The sequence below is a fragment of the Epinephelus moara genome, chromosome 24 (assembly GCF_006386435.1).
Source record: "Epinephelus moara isolate mb chromosome 24, YSFRI_EMoa_1.0, whole genome shotgun sequence".
NCBI lineage: Eukaryota > Metazoa > Chordata > Actinopteri > Perciformes > Serranidae > Epinephelus > Epinephelus moara.
In genome coordinates, this window is record NC_065529.1 from 26,939,812 (window position 1) to 26,960,461 (window position 20,650).

At 45.0% G+C, this 20,650-nt stretch overlaps 1 protein-coding gene across 5 annotated transcripts in view; it reads right to left on the bottom strand.

Annotated features, from left to right (window-relative positions):
* Positions 1 to 20,650, bottom strand: part of LOC126385657 (rootletin-like) — a 28,171-nt gene that overhangs the window by 1,486 nt on the left and 6,035 nt on the right. For all 5 annotated transcript variants that reach the window (XM_050037511.1, XM_050037512.1, XM_050037510.1 and 2 more), the window contains exons 4-36: positions 20,334 to 20,525; positions 20,167 to 20,250; positions 19,984 to 20,075; positions 19,691 to 19,856; positions 19,493 to 19,599; positions 19,174 to 19,401; positions 18,741 to 18,831; positions 17,270 to 17,356; positions 16,972 to 17,187; positions 16,217 to 16,416; positions 15,923 to 16,105; positions 14,833 to 14,977; positions 14,593 to 14,739; positions 13,983 to 14,213; positions 13,535 to 13,728; positions 13,329 to 13,456; positions 12,261 to 12,430; positions 11,960 to 12,139; positions 11,652 to 11,786; positions 11,403 to 11,546; positions 9,863 to 10,101; positions 9,613 to 9,772; positions 9,339 to 9,506; positions 8,826 to 9,249; positions 8,375 to 8,532; positions 8,163 to 8,283; positions 7,910 to 8,073; positions 7,140 to 7,355; positions 5,419 to 5,643; positions 5,182 to 5,331; positions 4,880 to 5,080; positions 3,597 to 3,728; positions 17 to 190 (exon numbers count right to left, since the gene is read on the bottom strand). In XM_050037511.1, the coding sequence (XP_049893468.1) occupies positions 17 to 190; positions 3,597 to 3,728; positions 4,880 to 5,080; positions 5,182 to 5,331; positions 5,419 to 5,643; positions 7,140 to 7,355; positions 7,910 to 8,073; positions 8,163 to 8,283; positions 8,375 to 8,532; positions 8,826 to 9,249; positions 9,339 to 9,506; positions 9,613 to 9,772; positions 9,863 to 10,101; positions 11,403 to 11,546; positions 11,652 to 11,786; positions 11,960 to 12,139; positions 12,261 to 12,430; positions 13,329 to 13,456; positions 13,535 to 13,728; positions 13,983 to 14,213; positions 14,593 to 14,739; positions 14,833 to 14,977; positions 15,923 to 16,105; positions 16,217 to 16,416; positions 16,972 to 17,187; positions 17,270 to 17,356; positions 18,741 to 18,831; positions 19,174 to 19,401; positions 19,493 to 19,599; positions 19,691 to 19,856; positions 19,984 to 20,075; positions 20,167 to 20,250; positions 20,334 to 20,525 (5,652 nt within the window). The remainder of the gene's footprint in view (positions 1 to 16; positions 191 to 3,596; positions 3,729 to 4,879; positions 5,081 to 5,181; positions 5,332 to 5,418; positions 5,644 to 7,139; positions 7,356 to 7,909; positions 8,074 to 8,162; positions 8,284 to 8,374; positions 8,533 to 8,825; positions 9,250 to 9,338; positions 9,507 to 9,612; positions 9,773 to 9,862; positions 10,102 to 11,402; positions 11,547 to 11,651; positions 11,787 to 11,959; positions 12,140 to 12,260; positions 12,431 to 13,328; positions 13,457 to 13,534; positions 13,729 to 13,982; positions 14,214 to 14,592; positions 14,740 to 14,832; positions 14,978 to 15,922; positions 16,106 to 16,216; positions 16,417 to 16,971; positions 17,188 to 17,269; positions 17,357 to 18,740; positions 18,832 to 19,173; positions 19,402 to 19,492; positions 19,600 to 19,690; positions 19,857 to 19,983; positions 20,076 to 20,166; positions 20,251 to 20,333; positions 20,526 to 20,650) is intronic.

Consider the following 20,650-nt stretch of genomic DNA (forward strand, 5'->3'; position numbering starts at 1 on the left):
CATGACGTGTGTGTACCTGCTCCTCCAAGCCTTTGACTCTGTGACGATGAGCTCGCTCTCTGGTTCCCAGTGTTCGCTCTACGTCCCTGAAGCTGGTCCTGAGTCTCTCCGACTCCCGCTGGGCGTCGTCACGCTGCCTCATCAAACTCTCACACTGACTGTGTGACTGCTCCATCTCACCCAGCTGAGTCTACTCAGAACACACACAAGCACACACACAAGTGGGAGAGACGTTAAAAGAAAAAAGGACACAAACTCTGGCAGGATACAGAATCCCACAACGGCTCATATAGAAAAACGATGGAGAGATTTTAGTTCAGCTCAGTTCAAAAGCAGAGTTAACGCCCAACAGCCACGATGTCGGTTCTGTTGTGAGCTGGAGGAAAACCATCTTTTCTGGAGATGCACTTAACGAAAGCCTTTCAATGTAAATGCAGCCCTAAAAGACAGTATGTGCTCTGCCTTTCCAAACTGTGCTGTGATGTACCTATAGGGAATATTAAGGAGGTCATAGGAAGAATATTTTACCTGTAGCCTGCAAAAATAGCTCTAACAAGTTGATCCTCCAGGAGAAACGTGATGGTTTGATATTGTTCAGGACGCTTATTCAATGGAAAATGTACCTATTGAGAGCTTAAAGGGTAACTTTGATATTTTTCAACCTGGACCCTATTTTTCCATGTTTTTCTGTATATGTGAGGCAACAACTCTTTAAATCTGTCCAGTGCTGAGTAAGAGGTTTGCGTCCACTACAAGTACTTGTTTTTGCCTCTGGTAGGCTCAGATTGTTATTATACGTACAGTATCTGAAAACATTATGGAAAGGATCTCTACAGAGAAGAACAAAGGGCTTTGTATACTGAGTCTGTTTTTTTAATTTGAAATTGTCACACGTATAAAAATAAACACGACCACACGTTGTGTCACTCACGTTACACACTGACAAACTTTTGTCCGTCATATACATTTTTGGAACAGGTGTGATTTTCTGCATTTTTTCGCATTTAAAGAGTTGTTTGATCACGAAAACGGTGAAGAAAATTTGGCAGCGGGACACATCCGCAACAAGAAGGAGGGATGGGTCGCACCATACCATTTCATAACTCAGACAGCTCACTTTCAACAGGTCAGATAGTTATATTCAGGTGGATGATGATGATGATGACGAGGAAGAGGATGTTGACCGCACATAAACAGAGAGAGACTGACAGTGTGGAGACAGAGGGGAGGGACAGAGAGCTCAGCCATGGGGCCAAATGCAAGACGCCGTAAGAGAATGGTGACAGACAGGGAGGTAACTCCAGCGGCGAGAAGCAAGGGAACAAATGTGTCTCTCAAATTTTCGCAATGAAGAGAACAATAAAAAAAACATCAGATTCAGTGTGCAAGGTCTCTGTGTGTAACTGTTTTTCTCAGATGACGGATTAAAGAAAAGGACTCAGTGTGCAAAGGCCAAAGGATCATCCTTTTTTTTAAACCAGAAACAGCCTCGAAAATTCCCATCGCCACACTCACCAGACTCCATTTAAATAAACAGTCATCTTTATCACTGTAAAACACACCTCATTTAAATCAACAGAAATACAATACAACTTCCAAAAACCATCTTGGCTTGTCTTTTCACTGTTCCAACAATCACCAACTCTGTGACAACAACTGCGAAAACATGCTGCTCTATACACGCCAAAAATACTGTATATTTAAAAGAAGTCCGGTGGGTTTGGTGATAGCGTTTTCGGGGCTGTTTTCAGTTAAACAAAAAGGATCTTACTCTTTCATGGAAAGGTCTATCTCTGTAGGAATCCCTCCATAATGTTGTCAGACACTTATAGTAACAATCTGAGCATGTCAGAGGCAAAACAAGCTCTTTGAGTGGACGTGGCAGCCTGTTTGCAGCCTGCAGCCCTCTCACTCAATACTGGCACAATCTAAAAACACTGTTATTTTCATCAGTCACTTAGACACAAAAACATGGGAACGGGATAGAGGTTGAAAAATACTGACGTTACCCTTTGGGGAAACATTCTGGCAGAAATTGGGAAACATGGATATTTAACTTGTAATGTGATGCTGAACAAATAACCGGTTAAATATGGACTAACTGGAACATTTAATGGTCAGGTAATTGGTCACAGCGTTTAAAGATGAGTAAACATCACACATCTGTTGTTGTTTATGTTTCTGAGACGACTAACACCTGTGATTTTTATTGGTTTGGAGACGATCCACTGACAAATGGCTGACGACCCCCAGCAGAGAAACCTCAAAACATGCCCATAGGTTCTTCTTTCTGGATTAAATGATGCAACGTACACATGTTGCACTAGTTTTTAGTTACTTTTAAGTCTAATTCAAGGGTTTCAGCCTTTTTTTTCACACAACAGACTGTTTACCTCGCATGCTGATGACATACTGTAGTTTAAAATCAGTGTCCTTTAATGTGACAGGGAGTGATGACGAAAGATGCAGCATAGTAATTACAAAAACAGCCCATGAAGTTATATTGTGCAGCTTTTCTGCCAAGTCATTGTGGTTCCTCAGGACCTCGTTTGTGAATTACTGCTTAAGCTGATGAACATTTGTGCATCTCGGGAAAAGCTAGACTAAATTGGGAGAACGAACAGTGGTCTGACATTTAAAAAACAGCCTGAAATAAACAACTTTAACGACTCCTTCAGAATTCCTAGGAAACCCACTGTTGCTTTATTTATTTGCTTGTTTATAGCATGTCTGGGTTTAATAAAAAAAATTGAACATTTCAGTGAAACGAAGCCTCCCTAGAAATATCTAAGGGGGTTGGTGTAACCTTTTGTTTTTGGAGTGGAGCACTAACAAGCACACTGGTGGTGCCGAGATGAAGAGTAACAGAAAAACAGCTCAGATTTTTGATGTGTAACAGGAAGCAGATGTAGAGCTGAAGACACCAGGTTATTTTTAAGTCACACTGACCTCACTTGACATTTACGAGACCACCTCAAGTTTCAGGTATAATCGAATGATTATTTAGGGAGTGCTGAATAAATTATTTTATTTTGATTCTATTTTGCGTAGTAACAAAGTGCAGCCTGACTGTCCTGTGAGTTATTAATCAACTTAATCTTTCCAATGCAACAGTGAGACACGAGCTCGCCTCCTCCTGCAACACTCACTGAAGAAAATGTGAAGTTTTGCTCTTGAAACTGTTTCAAACAAAATCCCTCGTTGATCAAGTCAGTGAAGACTCAGTTTCTCCCAGTGTAAAGAGTCTTTTAACTTGAGGTTGTGTGTTTGAATAATTAGTGACAGGAAAATAATTTATACTGCCTGAGAACATATAAAGCCCAAACTGTGGAATTAATTTAACAGATTTGTCTCACTGTGAAAGGTGTGAGCAGCCTGTTGTAGCATGTGTTTGGCTCCGTCCTTCAGTTAAGCATGATGGACTCCATCACACTCAGAGGTGTGAAGCAGCTAAGAAAACAAACTGTGGTGAGGCGTGTCACCAGCTTTCACTCCGCTAACAGCAGTTTGGTAAAGCTCCTCAGAGGTTTGAGACTTTATAATGGAGGCAGGTATGTGATGAGTCTGTAAGTGTTTGATCAGCGGCTGCTCCCCACCTGCAGCGTCAGTATCTGCTGCTGTGCTTCCTGCAGCTCCTGTTCAGTGGTGTTCAGGGAACGATCCAAGCGGCTTTTCTCTGCAGACAGCCGCATGCTGCCTTCCTCAGTCTTCAGCTTCTGCCGTTCAACCTGTTGAAACAGAAATGTTACCAATAAGACAGCATGAGATCCCTTACAAAAAAGGCACATTCTCACAATGGCTGCCGACTCTTATATCACATTTCCACAGCATGGTACGGAACAGCTCTACTCAACTCCACTCTCTTATTCGGTTGTGATCAGCAAAAGTTGTGGATAGTACCTGCTACTAGCTACTTGGTACCACCTCAGTTGACGTACCAAGCGAACTGAGGCCCCATCAGAGCTGCAGTGGACCAGAAAGAACTGAGTCCTTTTTCAGATGAACTGACAAGCACGACACAGGACATCCTGCACAAACCCACGATTTTTAAAGGCATACTATGCAGGATTTTCCTTGAAAAAATCACTCTCAATCATCAATTGTGACCCACTAGCAGTGCGTTAGTGTCTGTATCTACAGACATTCTCTCTTCTGCCTGTATTTTCTTATTTTCTTCTTCTTATATTGGTTTGTTCAGAACATTTCTCTGTGTCAATCTTTGGGCAGTGCTCTGCAGCCAACAGCAACACGGTCGGGACTTTATAAAAACGTAGCGACCAGCCGTCTCTCTCCTTGACACTGTGGATGCGAGCTGCAGGTCTTTGTGTCTGAATGATCGAGGGCGAGGTTGAGCCACGCACACAGAGCAGAGTGGACAGGATGTGGCATGCACAAGTTTAGGAGAAGGACCTGCTGCCAAACATGAACAGTGGAGTCGAGTTGAGCCATGCAGTGGAAATGAGGCATTAGTCTTGTATTCAAAGACGCAGGTACAAAATTATTTTCATGGAGAAATTTGACCTTTACACACAGTAGGAAAATTTGTGTCGGGATCAGATGAGGACCAAGAAAGCTGGCCATCCTTGTCTTGTCTATGTCTTGTGCACAAAAACTAATTTGACTCTATCTGTCTTTTGACTTGATAGTGCTCTCAGTGACACCAGTTCAGACAAAAACACTTTGTAGATAAAATTCGTGTGTCATGTTCCGACCCCCCTCTGACCAGATGTCTTCCATCGCTCACCTCATGAGGTCACTGAGTTTTCGCGCCTACCCAACATGTGTCCATAGATCACATGACCTTTGAATTGACAAACGTCTCTTTGTGAAGAAACGATGGAGTGCAACAAGTTTCACATTTGTCGTACACAGCGCTGACCTTATCCAGTGTATTCCTCAGTGCATCTTTGTCTTTCTCCAGCCTCACAGCTTGTCTCTCAGCATCTTTTTTCTCAGTCTCAAGCATGGCGACCGCTCGCTGCAGCCCACGCAGCCGCTCCTCCACAGCGGCCCGCTCTGTCTGAGCTGTTTGGGCGCTGCGCTGAGCCTCTGCGACGCTGAGCGAGCGCTGACGCAGAGCCTGGCGGAGAGAAAACAGAGATCACATACAGAGGCATGACTCCAAGGAGGAAAGAAAAGCAGCCACGTTGAGAGTGTTAATGTCTGTTTGTCGACACATACCTCCTGAGTGTTGCTGAGTTCAGCCTCCAGTTCCTCTCGTCTCAGCTCGCTCTGGTCCAGCTCACTCTGCAAGCTCTGCACACGCTCAGTGAAGGTGACTATATTCCTTTTCCCCTCCATTAATGACGCCCGAGATTCATCCATTCGTTCCTGATTGGTACAAAATAATCATCACATCACTGCCCAGGTTTCATCCACAGTGTCTGAGGCCTTTTGTCCCCCTTCTGTCTCACTCACCTGTAGAAGCCGTTTGTCCTGTTCAGCCACGCTCAGCGTCTTCTGCAGAGCGGTCAGGCGACTCTGTGTGCTGCTGTGAGAGGCCGCTGCCTCCTGGAGGCTCTTGGTGAGGGCAGAGGTCTTCTCTCTGAGTAAGGACTCACCTTCCTGAGCTTTGAGCAGAGCCTGGTTCAGCCTCTCCACCTCTCTCTGGAGCAGAGACACTCGGGCTTCTCCATCTGCCACCTGCAGTGTGCAGAAATCACACTGATGTGTCATCCAGTCAGCAGACCAACAAAGAGAAGAGTATTTTGTCTTAACTGTGCAGGGTGGGAAGAGTCTGTTTTGTGTGGGGCTGTTTTCTTTCTATTTTCTGTCAAATGTATGCACATATTTTTTGCCTCATTGTCAAACCAGGCACATCTGAAAACCTAATGATGCTATTGCACAAGAGTTAAAGGAGCAGTGTGTAGCATTTAGTGCCATCTAGTGGTGAGGATTTAGATTACAACCATCTGAGACTTCTACCATGTGACAAGCATGAACTCACCTGTGTTCATTGTTCAAGAGGTTTTTACCAGGAGCAAAATTACCCACAGAGGTCTCCTCCTCTCCCAAACAAACAGACCCAGGCATATAAACAGGTATAAACACTGAATAAAGCAGTTTCACATTACAAATCAGTGTTTATCTGATGCTGTTAGGTTCATCGTAGATTGGCCACTAGCCCTGCACCTACTAATGTGTGCTCACCTTTTTTCTCTGATAACTTAAAATCCAGGGTTGCGAAAAACACCTTACGTTTGCTCCTTAATTATGATACTTGAGGCTTAAATGAAACACTTTGCAAATAACTGACTGGAAAGATCTTCATTGCATGAATCTGCAGCGCAATCAGTAATTGTAAAAAGACTGGAGGATTGCAGCTTTGGAAAGCTGAGTGATCTTAAAACAACAGTCACGTCATAAAGTGACATCTGGTCAAGCTTATAGCACAAAATCATTTCCTCATTTGCTGAGATCATTAAGCGTGTCCATCGGGTTCCCTTGGTCGCAGAATACTCTTTTCAGGAAGCCTCATTTTTTCTCATTTATCTCCATAAACTCAGTCAAGTTGCAGTTAAGATGGAGTCAAAGTTAAGTTTGTCCTTACTTTGGTTACTAAGTTCAAACAGTTTAACAAACTTTAAGCAATTCCTCAAGTACAAGACCAAGATAATGAGAAAAACCTAAATTGTTCAGTAAACATTTTAAGAAAATCGTTAGGAGAAGATGTTTTAAGCAACCAATTTAAAACCTTAATTTGGACTTAAAGGAAAATCTTAACTTAAGGTGCTTTGTGCAACTGGACCCAGACATTCAGGAGGTTTTTACCGGGAGACAAATTATCCACAGAGGCCTCTTTTTCTCCAAAACAAACCTGATGATTTAAACCAGTAAAACACTACAAAGAGCACTACATTGCTACATTAGAGCTGAAGAAGCTTCTTGGATGAGAAGCGAAATGTCTTCAGGAAATGCAAGCAAGTCCAGTTACCTATGTTAAATGATTTCTAAAAAAAGTTCATTATAAGGATTATAGACTCATAAGATTAAGTATTTCCACATTAACCAGTGCAACCAATCACCTGGTCAATTCTGAGGTATATAAAGCATATCATAAAGTGTATTTCAACACAGAATAATCAGATTCACCACATGGGGATATGAGTATTAAAGGACTCTGCCTCAGGCTGCTGTACCTGTTTGAGCAGAGAGTCATGGCGCTCCTGGGAGGCCTGGCTGTCAGCCTCACGGTCTCCCAGACTCAGCTTGAGTCTCTGCAGCTCTCCCTCCAGACTGCGCCTCCCCAGCTCCACCCTGGTGGCCCGGGCTTCAGCTGCCTCCAGCGCCTCCCGCAGTCGCCTCCTCTCCGCCTCCAGACGCATCTCAGCAGCACGCTGCTTATTCAACTGATCCTGCAGAGATGGAGGGAGGAAGGAGAGGATTTTTTGTTGTATAATGGAGACCTGAGTTTTAGACTCAGATTACAGAGACATGCACAGACGGTCCAAAACACCATTAGGCCAAACACACACAAAGCAGATGAGTCACAGCTGCATCTAAGTTTCAGCTGCACTCGTTTCTTCATAAATCCTCCTGAGACTTTTCAAAAATGCAACAAATATAAATTTCTTTCAATAGCAGCCACACACACACAAAGTTTTCTCTGTCTGTGCTTTGTGCTGCTTCTCCCTCCCTCTCTCTTTGTGTCCCTGCTCCTCCTGTTGTCCAGACGGTGAATTATTTTGAAAAGGTGCTGGCATCGGAAGCAGACATATGGAGAGCTGACACAGGACACAACGAGAGGTGTGGCGCTATGTGTGAGGCATCTGTTGTTATTACATATCACCCTACTGTTGAGTGCAGCCATATGGCGATCACGTCAGATCAGTGGTCACTGCTGTGTGAGCGACAGTGCAGATACATGGAGTGTATACACATGCACATGAGTACACAAACGTGTGTGTACCTGTGTGTGTTTTTTATCCATCTCAGAGGCCTGCAGCGCTCGCTCTAAATCCTTCACCCTGTCTGTGAGCGCTCTCCTCTCTCTGTCTCCTCTCCTCACCACCTCCTCCTGCTGCTGGAGCAAAATCTGAGTGGTGGTCAGACGCTCGTCCAGTCCACGCTTCCCTGCAATCACACACATTCACACACATTAAAGACGATCATTTTGTCTTTTGGTTGAGGGACTGTCTTCTATAACTACATGAACAAACAACCTTCTTGGTATTCCTGTATGGTGTTTTGTAGCTGAGTGAGACGACTCAGAGCAGAGTCTCGCTCCCCTGTCAGCTCCTCCAGCTCCCGCTGCAGGGCCCCCAGCTGGCATCGAGAATCATCCTTCAAAATCAGCAATAAACAAAGACTTGAACCATACAAACACAAAATATCCTTAGATTATTATTAATATTTACTTTAATTTTTCTGTTACCCTCTCTCTCTGTGCCTCACGCAGCTCCTGGAGGAAGTCTCTCAGATCACTGCGCAGTGTGTCGGGGTCCAGCTCTGGCTGAGGGAGAGGCAGTGGTGTATCCCCTCTCTCTGGAGACACTGAGCCTAAAGTGTTGTCAGGGGTGCTTACCCGAAACTCTGTAAAAATGAAATATAAGGAGTTGCATGCACCTTAAACATATAGGTATTTTTTAATATAATAGGGCATCTAAAGGGGGGAGAACAATTGTCTTGGGCGGTGCTGGCCGCTGTAAAAGGAAACGCCACATAAAACATTACAACAGAAACAATTTAGCGTGCAGGTTGCAAGCTTGGAGTTGGTTGTTGTTTCACACAACGCTGAAAGACTCTCAGAAACAAAGACTACCCAAATAGCATCCAGGTTGTAAAATACCAAATTTTCCATTTAAAGCTGCATGTTTCATTTTTACCTTTAGGAGGTGACAGCGAGGAGCGCAGGGGTGAGATACTGTGGTGGCGTGACATAGAGCCTGGTGATGTGGAGCTCCCCCCTGGGCTCCTCCCCCTGCCTCCCCTGCCTGCTGCTCCGATGCCCAGCGTCCGCGTCAGCGCTGACTGAAGGCTGCTCAGACGAAACTCCAGGTCTCTTCTCCCGGCCTCGGCCCGGGTCAGCTCTGCCTCCGTGGCGGCCAGGCGGCCCTGGGCCTCGCTCAGCTGCAGGCTGAACTGAGCGGCAGAGTCCTGAGCAGCCTGAGCGCGCAGGGCCAAGTTTTTGGCTTCATCCTGCAGCTTCTTCTCGCAGCCGCGCGCCTCCTGCAGCTGAGCAGTTAGTTCTCTCTCGCAGCCTCGCCAGCCCGACTCAGACTCCAGCAGACGCTTCTGAGTTGAAGAAAGCTGCATTCAAAAACAAAAGAAGGAGAAATTGTGACACAGTGACGACAGGGAGTCAGCAAATAACGTCTTTCACTCTCCTCCATCCTCACCTCTTTCTTCAGGGAGTCTCGAGCTGTTCCAGCCTCAATTAACTTCTGCTTGAGGGTGAAAGCCTCTTTCCCTCTCTCCTCCTCTCTTTGCTCCTCCAGTGACAGGCGAGTCTGCAGCTCTGCTACCTCCCTCCCTCTCTGCTCCTTCTCTCCATCCAGGACCTTCAGCTGGAGCCAAGAAAAGCAACAACATCACACAACTGTCACAATCGGGAAGTCTAGACTGAAAAGTTTCTTCCATAATGTTGCAGAGGTGTGCAGGAGCATGTCTGACCTGTCTGCGGAGCTCCTGCAGTTCTCGTCGAGCCTCGAGTCTTGATCTTTCAACTTCTCTCAGGCAGCTCCGCAGCTCCGTCACCTCCTTCTGATTAGATGAGAGATTCTCCTCCAGCACAGCCAGCCTCTGCTCCTTCTCCTCACACTGCCGTTTCACACTGAAAAACCAAACACACACACACTTAGTGACAGTGAATACATTTTACTTTGAACATTTAATGTCTGTCGATGTATACATTTGTGTTTACCTGATTCTCTCCGTCTCTGCGCTCCGTAGAGCTTCTCTCAGCTGAGTATTCGACTGGCTCAGGGTGTCTCTCTCCTTGGTGACGTCACCGAGGCTGCGTCGCAGCTCCGTCCCCTCTCTTCTGTTGTTTTCTGCTGCGTCCTGAGCTTGGTTGAGACGTCGCTCACTGTCCAACAGGTCGCGCCTCAGCTGGTCTCGACTCTCCTCGTTAGCTGAGAGAGAAGCTCTGCACTGGTCCAGCTGGAGGGCGAAAGACGTATCGTACAAAGTCATTTAACCAAACAGAACACTAATATTTAGTGGAGGGTTTCTTCTTCTTGTTACCACTGGAGCGAGTGATATCATCCAAACTTTATTGTAATGGTCTATCACTACATGTATGTTGATGCAAATCCAGGATAGACATGCAGACTAATTCTAGTAGTTACATATCAAATGACATTTCAACTCCTTTCAGTGCCTACACTTTTCAAACCTTTTTAGGTCCTTTGAATAACTAAAACAACCTCTATTGTTCATACCAAATTTATTTTTACTGATTTCAGTGCCTACACTTCAGCTGACATTGTCTTTTAGTTTGTACACTTCCACCTCAATCTATTACATAAAATCCACCCGACACTTCAAGTACTTTCAGTGCCTGAACTTCAATGACGGCTGTGTTCAGACTGACTTTAGGCCCGCGTGAAAAATGCAGCCCTCTCATTGATTTGAATGGAGCCAGTCAATTGGCGCAGAGGGCTGAACCAGGCTCAACTTTTGCGGCAATGCAAAGCAGCGTCATCTAACAAAGTGCTGCGTTGGCCAATCAAATACATGCTGAAACACATTGCCGGTACATTTCTTTGTAATGTGAACATCATATTTCTACTGCTGAGCTGTTAAACTTTACAGAGATATAAAGTCCTGTTGTGTTGTGCAGTATTTTGGCTTCTGGTAAGCCTTTATACACATTAAAGGTGCAGTCTGCAATTTAATCCAATACCTTTTATGTTAAATTTAGCAAATATCTCCTCACGATCAGCTGGCTGTTAATTCTGCGTGTGCTCTGAAAAAATATTTAGTGTTCATACACAACCCTGGTTCTGTAAATAAAAAACAAAGTGGTTCAGACCGAGCTAAACAACACTATACCGGCTACTCTCCCTCTTCAGCATCCCTGCTCATGAGAAAAGAAGCTTCACCATGATAGTAATGAAACGTTAATTACACTGGATATATTATCGAGCTTCTGAAGCAGCACTGACAGGACGGGTTTGTTTGGGAGCTGAGTTTCAATATCAACAATCTTCCTCCAGAATCACTGACTCCACCTTTAATTTGTTACTCAAACTGGACTTCCTGTGTTGTATTTCTGGTCTCACCAGCATCTAAAACAATACGCCCCCACCAGTGCAGCCCACTCCGTTGTTTTAACACAGGGCTGCTTTTAATCTGAATCCTGATTAAATCAACTCCCTTCACTTCAGCTGACATGATATGCTCTCTGATTTTTACTGCATCACTCTCATATTCCCACTTGTATGCAAAGCATCATCTACCTCTTTGAGAGCGGCGTCAGCACGTGACTGAAGATCAGTACAAGTCTCTCGTAGACTCTGGAGTTCCCTGTCATGGACAGAAGCTGCATCTTCCAGCTGAGAGCGAAGCTCCAGCAGCTCGCTGGTCAGAGCTCCAACTCTGATCTGTGTGAAACAAAACAGAGAGTCAATTTAGTAAATATTCCTTGTGTTAGATAAGACAGAAGATAACTAAGCAACAACAGAAATTCAGACAGGAAGTCACATCACCTGCTCCTGCTCTTTGTAATGAGCTGCTTCTCTCGACATCCGCTCAGCCTCCAGGGCTGCAGCGGACAGCTCGGCCTGCAGGGTGGACACCCTGTCTGACAAAACTGCTTTCTCTGCCTCCTTCAGAGAAAGGGCCTGGGAACAGAGACAAGGTCTGCTTAACAAAGAGGAGGAACTAACAACACTGAGCCACACTGTCTCTATATCTAATGAACTCCCATGACAGTTAGGACAGTGTGGTTGAAACCATTATTATAATAAATAGGAGTGTTTATCACAGTGTCTCAGAGCTTTGAACTCAGATCGACCTGTTGTTTCTCAGTCTCCGCCTGCAACAGATTCTGATCTCTGTCATGCTGCAGACTCCTCAGCTCATCCTGCAGCTCCTCTCTTTCTCTGTCTGATTTGTGGAGCTGATCCTCTGCCTCCTGCCGGAGCCTCCTCAGAGTGCCCTCATGCTCCATCATCAGGCTGTGCCGCACCACTTCCTGTAAAGCAGAACAGCCAAGAGCACAAACATGGATTAAAGCCTCATCAGCCTTATCCGAAAAGTAAAAATAGGTTTATGGGCAGAGCTCTGAGTAACATTGAAACACTGAACCGTCTGACCTTTTCTGAGACTAGCCTCTCCACCTCCTCCTGATGCTCTGAGATGGCCTTGCGTAAAGCCTGTTGGGCCTCCAGCTGTGCAGCATTTAGAGTCTGAGTCAGAGCTTGTTTCTCCCTCTCAGCCTGGGCCAACACATTCTCCCCATCCGAGCGTACACGCCTCAGTTCAGCTGGAAATCCCATCCAGGAAAACATCCAGGAGAGGGAAACACAGGACTCATTCTGTCATAATACTGAACAACTGTCTTTCACATTATAGCAAACATCTACACTACACAGCTCCTAAACAGACAGATCACCCTAAAATGAAAAATAGATACTTTTCCTCTTACCTGTAGTGCTATTTATCCGTCTAGATTGTTTTGGTGTGAGTTGCCAAGTGTTGGAGATGTCAGCTGTAGAGATGTCTGCCTTCTCTCAAATATAATGGAACTAGATGGCACTCAGCTTGTGGTGCTCAAAGTGCCAAAAAAAGATATTCGCAACAATGTCTCTTTCCAGAAATCCAGACCTCGTTGTGAGCAGTTTCATGTAGGAACTATTTTCTTTCTATTAAACTACACCCACCCATCATTACGCAGAAGGAACCGTGCATCTACTCATGGATAAGAGGATCGTGCTTGTGACAGCACAAGATCTAAACATTAATGGCGTCTTCCTCAGCTGAGCTGTAACGTTAGCTAGCTCAGTGGTGCTAGGTGAGCTAGTAGATGACGCAACTGCTCTCACAAAGGTCTGTGGATTATCTTGAGTAACTGGGTCATGATTTCTGGAAAGAGATATTGCTGCAAAGTTTTTCAAATGTTTTTTTGGGCCCTTTCAGCACGACAACCCGAGTGCCACCTAGTTCAATTATATCAGAGAGAAGGCAGACATCTCTACAGCTGATATCTCCAACACTCTGCAACTCACAGCAAAACAATCTAGTCTGATAAGTAGCGCTACAGGTAAGAGGAAAAATATGTGTTTTTGATTTTGGTGTGAACTGTCCCTTTAAACGGACATATTTGTGTCTTATTTTTGACTCGACAAAATCCTCCTCTCTCTTCTACCAACTTTGTCACCCACCTGCTGCAGTCTCACAGCGGACTCGAAGGCTTTGGTTCTCCGTCTCCAGCTGCTCTCTACGAGACTCCACCTGAACGAGCTGCTGCTGCACCTCAAACAGACTGGTTTCCAGGGACTCACGCTCCGACCTGCGTGGTTACAGACGAGTTAAACACACACTCTCTCATGTCAAAATGCCTGTGTCGTTAACAAACAACAACACACACCTGAAAGCAGCCAGTTCCTCTGACAGCACAGTGTTTTCTCTCTCAGATGCTGTGAGCTGGACCACCAGAGCTGCTTTGTCTCGGGCCAGTTCTGTCCGACTGCGGCCGGCCTCCTCTAAGGCCACCTCGTTCCTCTGGCCCTCTCCTCTGGCAAGACTCAGCTCTGAGCCCAGAGAGGTCACCTCGCCACAGAGCTGTCAACAAACACCAAAACATAAAGCAACATGAGTGACAAGAAACAATCAAACAAAGGAATAAAAATTTTACTGACAGATTCCTTTGATGTTTTAGCAAAATAAACATCTGTAAAGCACATAGCTGCATAAGAAGTGTCTCTAAATGAGGTCACATCACCTTCCTAATCAGTGCATCACCCATAGCTTTTGCTTAAGTGTTTTTAGGCTGGACTTAGCCTTTAAATGATGATGTCATATAATCTGGTATGTACCTGGGTGACTTTCTCCTGCAGCTTAAATCTCTCAGCCCTGAGACTCTGCAGCTCTGCCTCCATCCCAACACGGCTTAGCTCAGCATCCTGCAGCGACTGGTGCAGCGTGATGCGGGTTGAGTCCAGCTCCAGCCGGTCCTGCTCCAACCGCACAAGCTCATCTCTGATGGTCAGCTTCTCCTGCTCCACCTCCCGTTTCTGAACCTGCAGCAGGGCCTTTTCCTCCTCCAGCTAAGAGACAGAGCAAAGGATGAGACTCAGAGAGGAGGCTGAGACGCTCACATTGATTCACTTCTCTTTAGCTTTTTGTTTTCACTCTTGACAATACTGCTTTTGTGACTTTTTGTTTTTGTGTGTGTAGCCGAGGGCAACATCATGAATGCGCCCTTATCCCTGTTTGTAAATCTGTGCATTGACACTACATGACACGCCAAGGAGGGATAGATGGAGACAGATAAGCCATGTAGTGTTATACAGGCAAATGAGCCATGACTGCAGGCATTTGGCACAGCTAAAAATGCTAACAGAATGTGGTTGGACACATTGTGAACTAGTTTATTTCAAGCATACTGAACCTTCAAGAGGTCAAACACTGCTGAGATGACTTCACCTGGAGAATGTAGCTGTTAAGGTTAGTTTTGTCCTGGGCCAGTCCCTCATTCATGCTTCCCATCTTGGCCAGAGAGTCCCTGAGAGCTGCATCCTCAGACTGCAGCTTGTTGAGCAGCAGAGAGAGCTCTGCGTTACTGCCCTCAGCCTGGAGGGGGGAATGAGGGCCACACAAAGGTCACTCACAACAGTATTAAATCTGCAAAAACTAATATGAGCACACTTTTTTATTTTTTTTTACCCGAGCCAGTGCCTCAGAGAGTTGGGCTTTCTCCCTGTCCAGCAGCTGCCGCTCAACCTCCCCCTGCTGTTGAGTCTCCCTCACTGCGGACAGCTCTCCACGCTGAGCGGAGCCTCGACTCTCACTCTGCTCCAACTGCTTTTGTCTGCAGCAAAACATAAAGAGTAGCACGGTGCTAAGGGCCCAGTAGAAGGTGACATACAGTGTGTGCTCCAGATAAGACACACAACAGAAGTCATAATTACAGCAGAAGTCATTTTAAAACTACTAAATCTGTTGGACAAATGCATGCAGAAGAAGACAAATAGAGGCACTGTGGCTCAGTGAGCTGAGTCAGCTGGCTTGTCTGATGTGTGAAAAATTAATTTTATGGTGTAAAGGTGTCAGGGCAGCTCTGCTATGGTGCTTTGCATCTGATGTCTTCACACTGGCTTCCCGTCTGTTGAAAAATTGATGTCAACTGTTGGTTAGTTGGTTTGTAAAGCACTGAATGGTTCAGGGACCAAATACATTACTGATTTTCTGCCACATTATGAACCATCCGGACCTCACAGGTCTTCTGGGACAGGACTGCTTTGTGTCCCCTGAGTCAAGACTAAACATTGAGAAGCAGCGTTTAGTTTTCTGCATCACATATCTGGAACAAACTCCCAGAAAACTGCAGGTCTGCTGCAACTTAGTTCTTTTAAATCAGGCCTGAAGACTTTCCTGTGTGCTGCTGCCATAAATTAAATTAAACAATTATTCATTTCTTACACTGCACTGTAACTTTTACTCTTGTCATTGTATTTTAGCTTGTTTTTATTTATAGTCTCATAGGACTTTTTAATTGTTTTAACTGTCGTTTTATAATGTGTTTCTTTTGCATCATAAAAAGTTTTGAGAGTTTGCATCATATCTGTTCACAGGTGTCAGGTGTTGTTTTGGTTATGGTAACTTTTTTAAATGAAGATGATCTCTGTATATGAAGCTAACACAGATCTTTTGAATGGCTTCCTGTGGGCATATGCATTGTGTGTTGCCTGCACCACACTTTGTGGATTAGTGTCCTCATCGCATTCACTTAGTCACCATCAATTAACCTACTTACATCCTCTGAGTCTCTGCCTTTGCCCGCTCTCTCTCCTGAACAGCGGCCTCCTTTTCCTCCCTCTCGTGATCCCGCTCTCGCTGCATGGACGCCACAGTCAGCTGTAGCTTCTCGCAGTCCATCTGCAGGATGTGGTTGCTGCTCTGTGCTGCCTGCGCTGTCTTCTCCAGGCTCGCCTTCTCACTGCAGTGTTCGTGATGTGTGAAGGAGAACAGTGTGTTGAAGTTATAGGAGTTGTAGTTTCAAGGATTAGGATTAGAAGATTGTAAAAAGGTGATATAAGTGTCTGTAAACCTGGCCAGCGTGTCTCTCTCCTGCTTCAGACGGTCCTTTTCTCTTTGTGTGGTCTCCCTCTCTCTCTGAGCAGCGTCCCGCTCTCTCTGCAGAGCTTGGTTTCGCTGCTCTGCATCTTTTTTGGCCAAATCAGTCTCTGAGAGCTGTTTGCGCAACTGTTGAAGCGAGGACTGGGCAGAGAGCAGACGGCCTCGAACATCCTGCAAGCATAAAAAAGTAGTTCAGATGCAAACTCAGGGTAACAGGGACAATTGTTTTATATCATTTTGCTGAGCACCAACTATGAAATTCTATTAAACCCCTCTGTATTTGGATAGAGGCATCTTAGAGACAAATATTTAGGCAAACAAAACCACAATTAACAGCTGTTATTTGAGTGAATTGTCCCTTTGAGCTCTGCTAGTGAGTAGACATCTGCTCTCATTGTGTCTGTGAAAGCCTAAAGGCCTGCTGTAATGTTGTGACTACAGGGACTCTGGTTTAAATTGTGTCTGTAAGTAAAAAATATGGCATAGTCCCCTCTCTCTCCCTTTAAGTATGGTTTGAAGTATGTGAGTATTTAAATTTAAATTGTCTTGATACATGCGAATTATAATAACCAATTAAAAGATTACTATGAAAACTCACAGCTGTTACAAAACCAGCATTATTTTTAGTTGTCCCTGTGTTCTCAGCACATAAAAGGTCCATAAACAAAAATAATTGAATGTTCCAGAAGCACTTGATGAAATGAAATGAATGAATTGACATGTCACCTGCAGCTGGAGTGTCTTGTTTGTGACTGCAGAGCGCAGAGCTGACAGCGCCGCCTCAGAAAGAGGAGACAGCGAGGATGAGGCCCGAGAGGGGGAGGACGACCTGCGAGGAGAGGAGGAGCGATGAGGGGAGGAGCCTCGGATCAATGCCAGCAACGGAGCCCCGGAGTTGTCCTGGTCTGCCTCTGACGACGACTCTCCGTCAGACAAAACCGTCTACAAAAAATGTTTTAAAAATTAAAATAAAGCACTGCCATCTTTGTGATATAAAATCATGTGCATATGTGCAGTTGTGTACCTGAGCGATGTCGCGCAGGGTGTCGACCAGCGTCTCAGTGTGAGCTCTCATCACCTGCATGTCAGTCTCATCGTTACCACTCTGCTCCTGAGGGAAAACAGAATGAAGCACAGACACCTCAGTCACCCAGAGGAGAAACACAAGATTGAAAAAGTTTTATAGCCTTAAAGGATATATTTTCCTTCTCGTCATCAAATCCTGAGAAAAGACCAAAATCTACAATGCAAATACAATTAGTCTTCTTTTAAATATTTCTGACTTTTCGGTCTGTGGCTTCACACCAGAAGTCGATTCGTTCCTATTGAAGACATGCGTGACTCCTTAAAGAGCCCCTTCGCTCAAAAATGTGTTTTTCAAACAAACACCGGGCAAACTAGATTAGGTAAATCCCTACTACCAAAGCTAATCACTGCCTAGTAAGGGAAACACATATCGATGGGAAACAAACTTTGACTCAACATCGGCAAAGAAACCTAAACCCTCAGCAGAGTGGACTTGTCAGTACAGAGAGCAGAGTTTGAATTAGTATATTAAATGTTTTGACAGCAAACATGGTAGAGTGTGCAGTTTTTGGATGTAAACTGTACCAACGTGAACACACTGTAACACTGTAGCAGATATTATTGTATGTTTCACAACCAATAATGCTGTGTCAGTCGCTGCCTGTTACAAGCTAACAAACAAATAGAAGACCAAGTACTCTAACACGCTGCTAATCACTGCTTTCGGTGCACAACAGACTAATCATCTGAGTCTGAGTCTGCTGCTTTCGGTGCACAACAGACTAATCATCTGAGTCTGAGTCTGACTGAGGCTCAAACATGTATGACTGAATCTCTCAAATGTTTCCTTTAAAGCTAATGCTAGCCATCTTAATGCAGACTGCTCGTTCACTGGTAAAGCTAACGCTAGTAGTGCTCAGTGCTGGAGAAAGTGGAAAGCAAAACCTAGCACAAGCAGCAATGGATGGTGGGGCAGGGGCCAGATCAAGAACTTCTCAATGACGGACAAAAAGTGGATCTGCTTTCAACTCCTCAGCTTTTTATGTGGGAAAACCATGTTAAACAAAATATGAGCCTTATTATAGAAGAGTATTTTTACATACTTTAAAAGTGTGTGGAGGGGGACTTTAAAAACAGGTCGATATAAATAGTTTTATGTTTAAATGAGGCTCAAACAGCAGGGCACTGTAACTTTTGGCAAATATTAGTCAAACAGGAGTAAATACTGTGTTTGTTAGGGACTACTTTCAGCTGTGGATTGACATTTGGAAGAATAGTGATTGTTTACAACAGCAGGAGAGTGTGGGCAGGACAATCTCAAAATAAACTACTGTGTGTGTGTGTGTGTGTGTGTGTGTGTGTGTGTGTGTGTTCACGGTAATGGAGGAGCATGTTAGCCCATGCAACAGTGTGTCACATTGATGCGTTTTTAAAATTTTGACCATAAGGAAAAATGGCCGCTGTCTCACCTCAAGTCTCCTCATCAGTACGACAACCTCTCTGTCTTTCTCTTCTATTTGGCCCTTTAGTCTTTCCGCCTCTCGCACCGAATCTGACAACCTGAAAAGCAACACACAAAGAAAGCCTTCATACAAATGTTGTTTAATTAAGCACAAATCTGTACGCAGGGTTGGGTAGTAATGGATTACATGTAGTTAGGATTATGTAATCACATTAAAAAACACAAGTAACTATAATCAGTCCAGAATGCATTTGAAAAAATGTGTGATTAGAAATAAGTCAATTTAAAATTCATGAATTTTTTTTTTGTAGCCAAAAGCTCTTTGCAAAAATGCATTTTATTTGCTTTGAAATTATTTTGACATCTTTAAAGAAAAATAAGAATATTTGTAGAGTTGAATTTTTCTGAGGCCTGTCAGAGATCTAAACGCAGTCACTGACCTGAGGTTGAGCTCACTTCTCTCTGCGTCTGTTCTGGTCTGAAGATTCATCATCTCTGACACTCGTTCTCTCAGCTGCTGCTCCAGCTGAACCCGCAGGGCCTTCTCTCGCTCCAGGGCCAGAGCTGTTCCTCCCTCGCGGGTGTGCAGGGTGGCAGACAGACCTGCACAGGACACCTGAGCAGAGTGGGACGCCCGAGCCAGCTCGTTACGCATATCTGACAAGTCCCTGAGATCGGAGAGAGATTGACACAGAGGGACAATGTTAGTACCATCATATCAGAACACAGGATGAACATGATGTGGCAAACAGTTAATACCTTTCAGTTGCGCTCTTCAGTTCACAGACATGCCTCCGAAATCCGACCACTTGCCGCCACAGCGTCAGCAGTCGGCTGTGCTCAGTGCTGAAGTAACTGTGGAAAGACTGAAAGGGGAGCAGGAAAATAACATGTAAATTATCTTCACATTTTTCTCCATTTAAAATGTTTAATGTTTTGTAAGCATCCCTCTCTCACCTCCTCCTCTCTCCTCCAGTCAGACTCCTTTTGTTCCAGTTCCTCCCTGGCTTTCGTCCAATCAGCAGAGAGCCTGCGGATGTCCTGGCTCAGGGCCTCATTGGCCAAACTGGCCTGCTCCAGCTGCTCTCTCAGCATGGCGTTCACCGCAGACAAACTGCTGCTCCTGAAAACACACGGGGGAAAACACATTTTGTTGATGGAGCAAGTCAGGTGAGAACAATGTGATATTCTGAGGTGTCTGATGCACACGGGCCCAGGAGACATGTGACACGTCTCATGTAATCAGTCACCTCTGCTGTTCTTCCTCCAGACGGATTAAAGCGTCCTCCAGGTTGCTGCTGGCTTCGTCTTGATGGCGACCATTTGATGACTCGCTCTGGCTCTGAACGAGGAGATAGTTCATATGTTTAAGTGTTATTTGTGGAAAGTCAATGTCGTCTTTCAAAAAGTCAAAATCAATAAACGCCACTCACACTCAGCCTGTGTTTTTCCAACTCTGAGGAGCGCTCCTGCACCACCTGCTCCAGATCCCCACACCTCTTTTTGTACTGAAGCACCTGAAGAAGCAAGAAAACGATTACTGACTTATAACGTCCCCGCCGACTACATCTCAACTAAAGACGGAGTAAAACAATCAGACCTTGGCCTGCAGCTTCTGCACGAGCTGCGCCTGCCTCTGCTGACCCTCCTGATACGCAGTGAGTTTACGCTTGTAGGCCGCCTGCTCCTCATCCAGCCGCCTGCGCAGGTCCACGTTCTGCTGTGCCAGGCTGCGTGACTCTGGTGAATCATGGTCGCCATCTCCCGTCTCAAAACGTAGCGCCTGCTCCAGCTGTGGGTTTAATTAAAAGTAAGAGGCAGGGGGTGATGTTTATCTCACAGATTTACACGTACTGTAAATCCCATCATGCTTTGAGACTGAAAGTTCGTTCCTGACCTTGGAAACAGCTGCTGGCA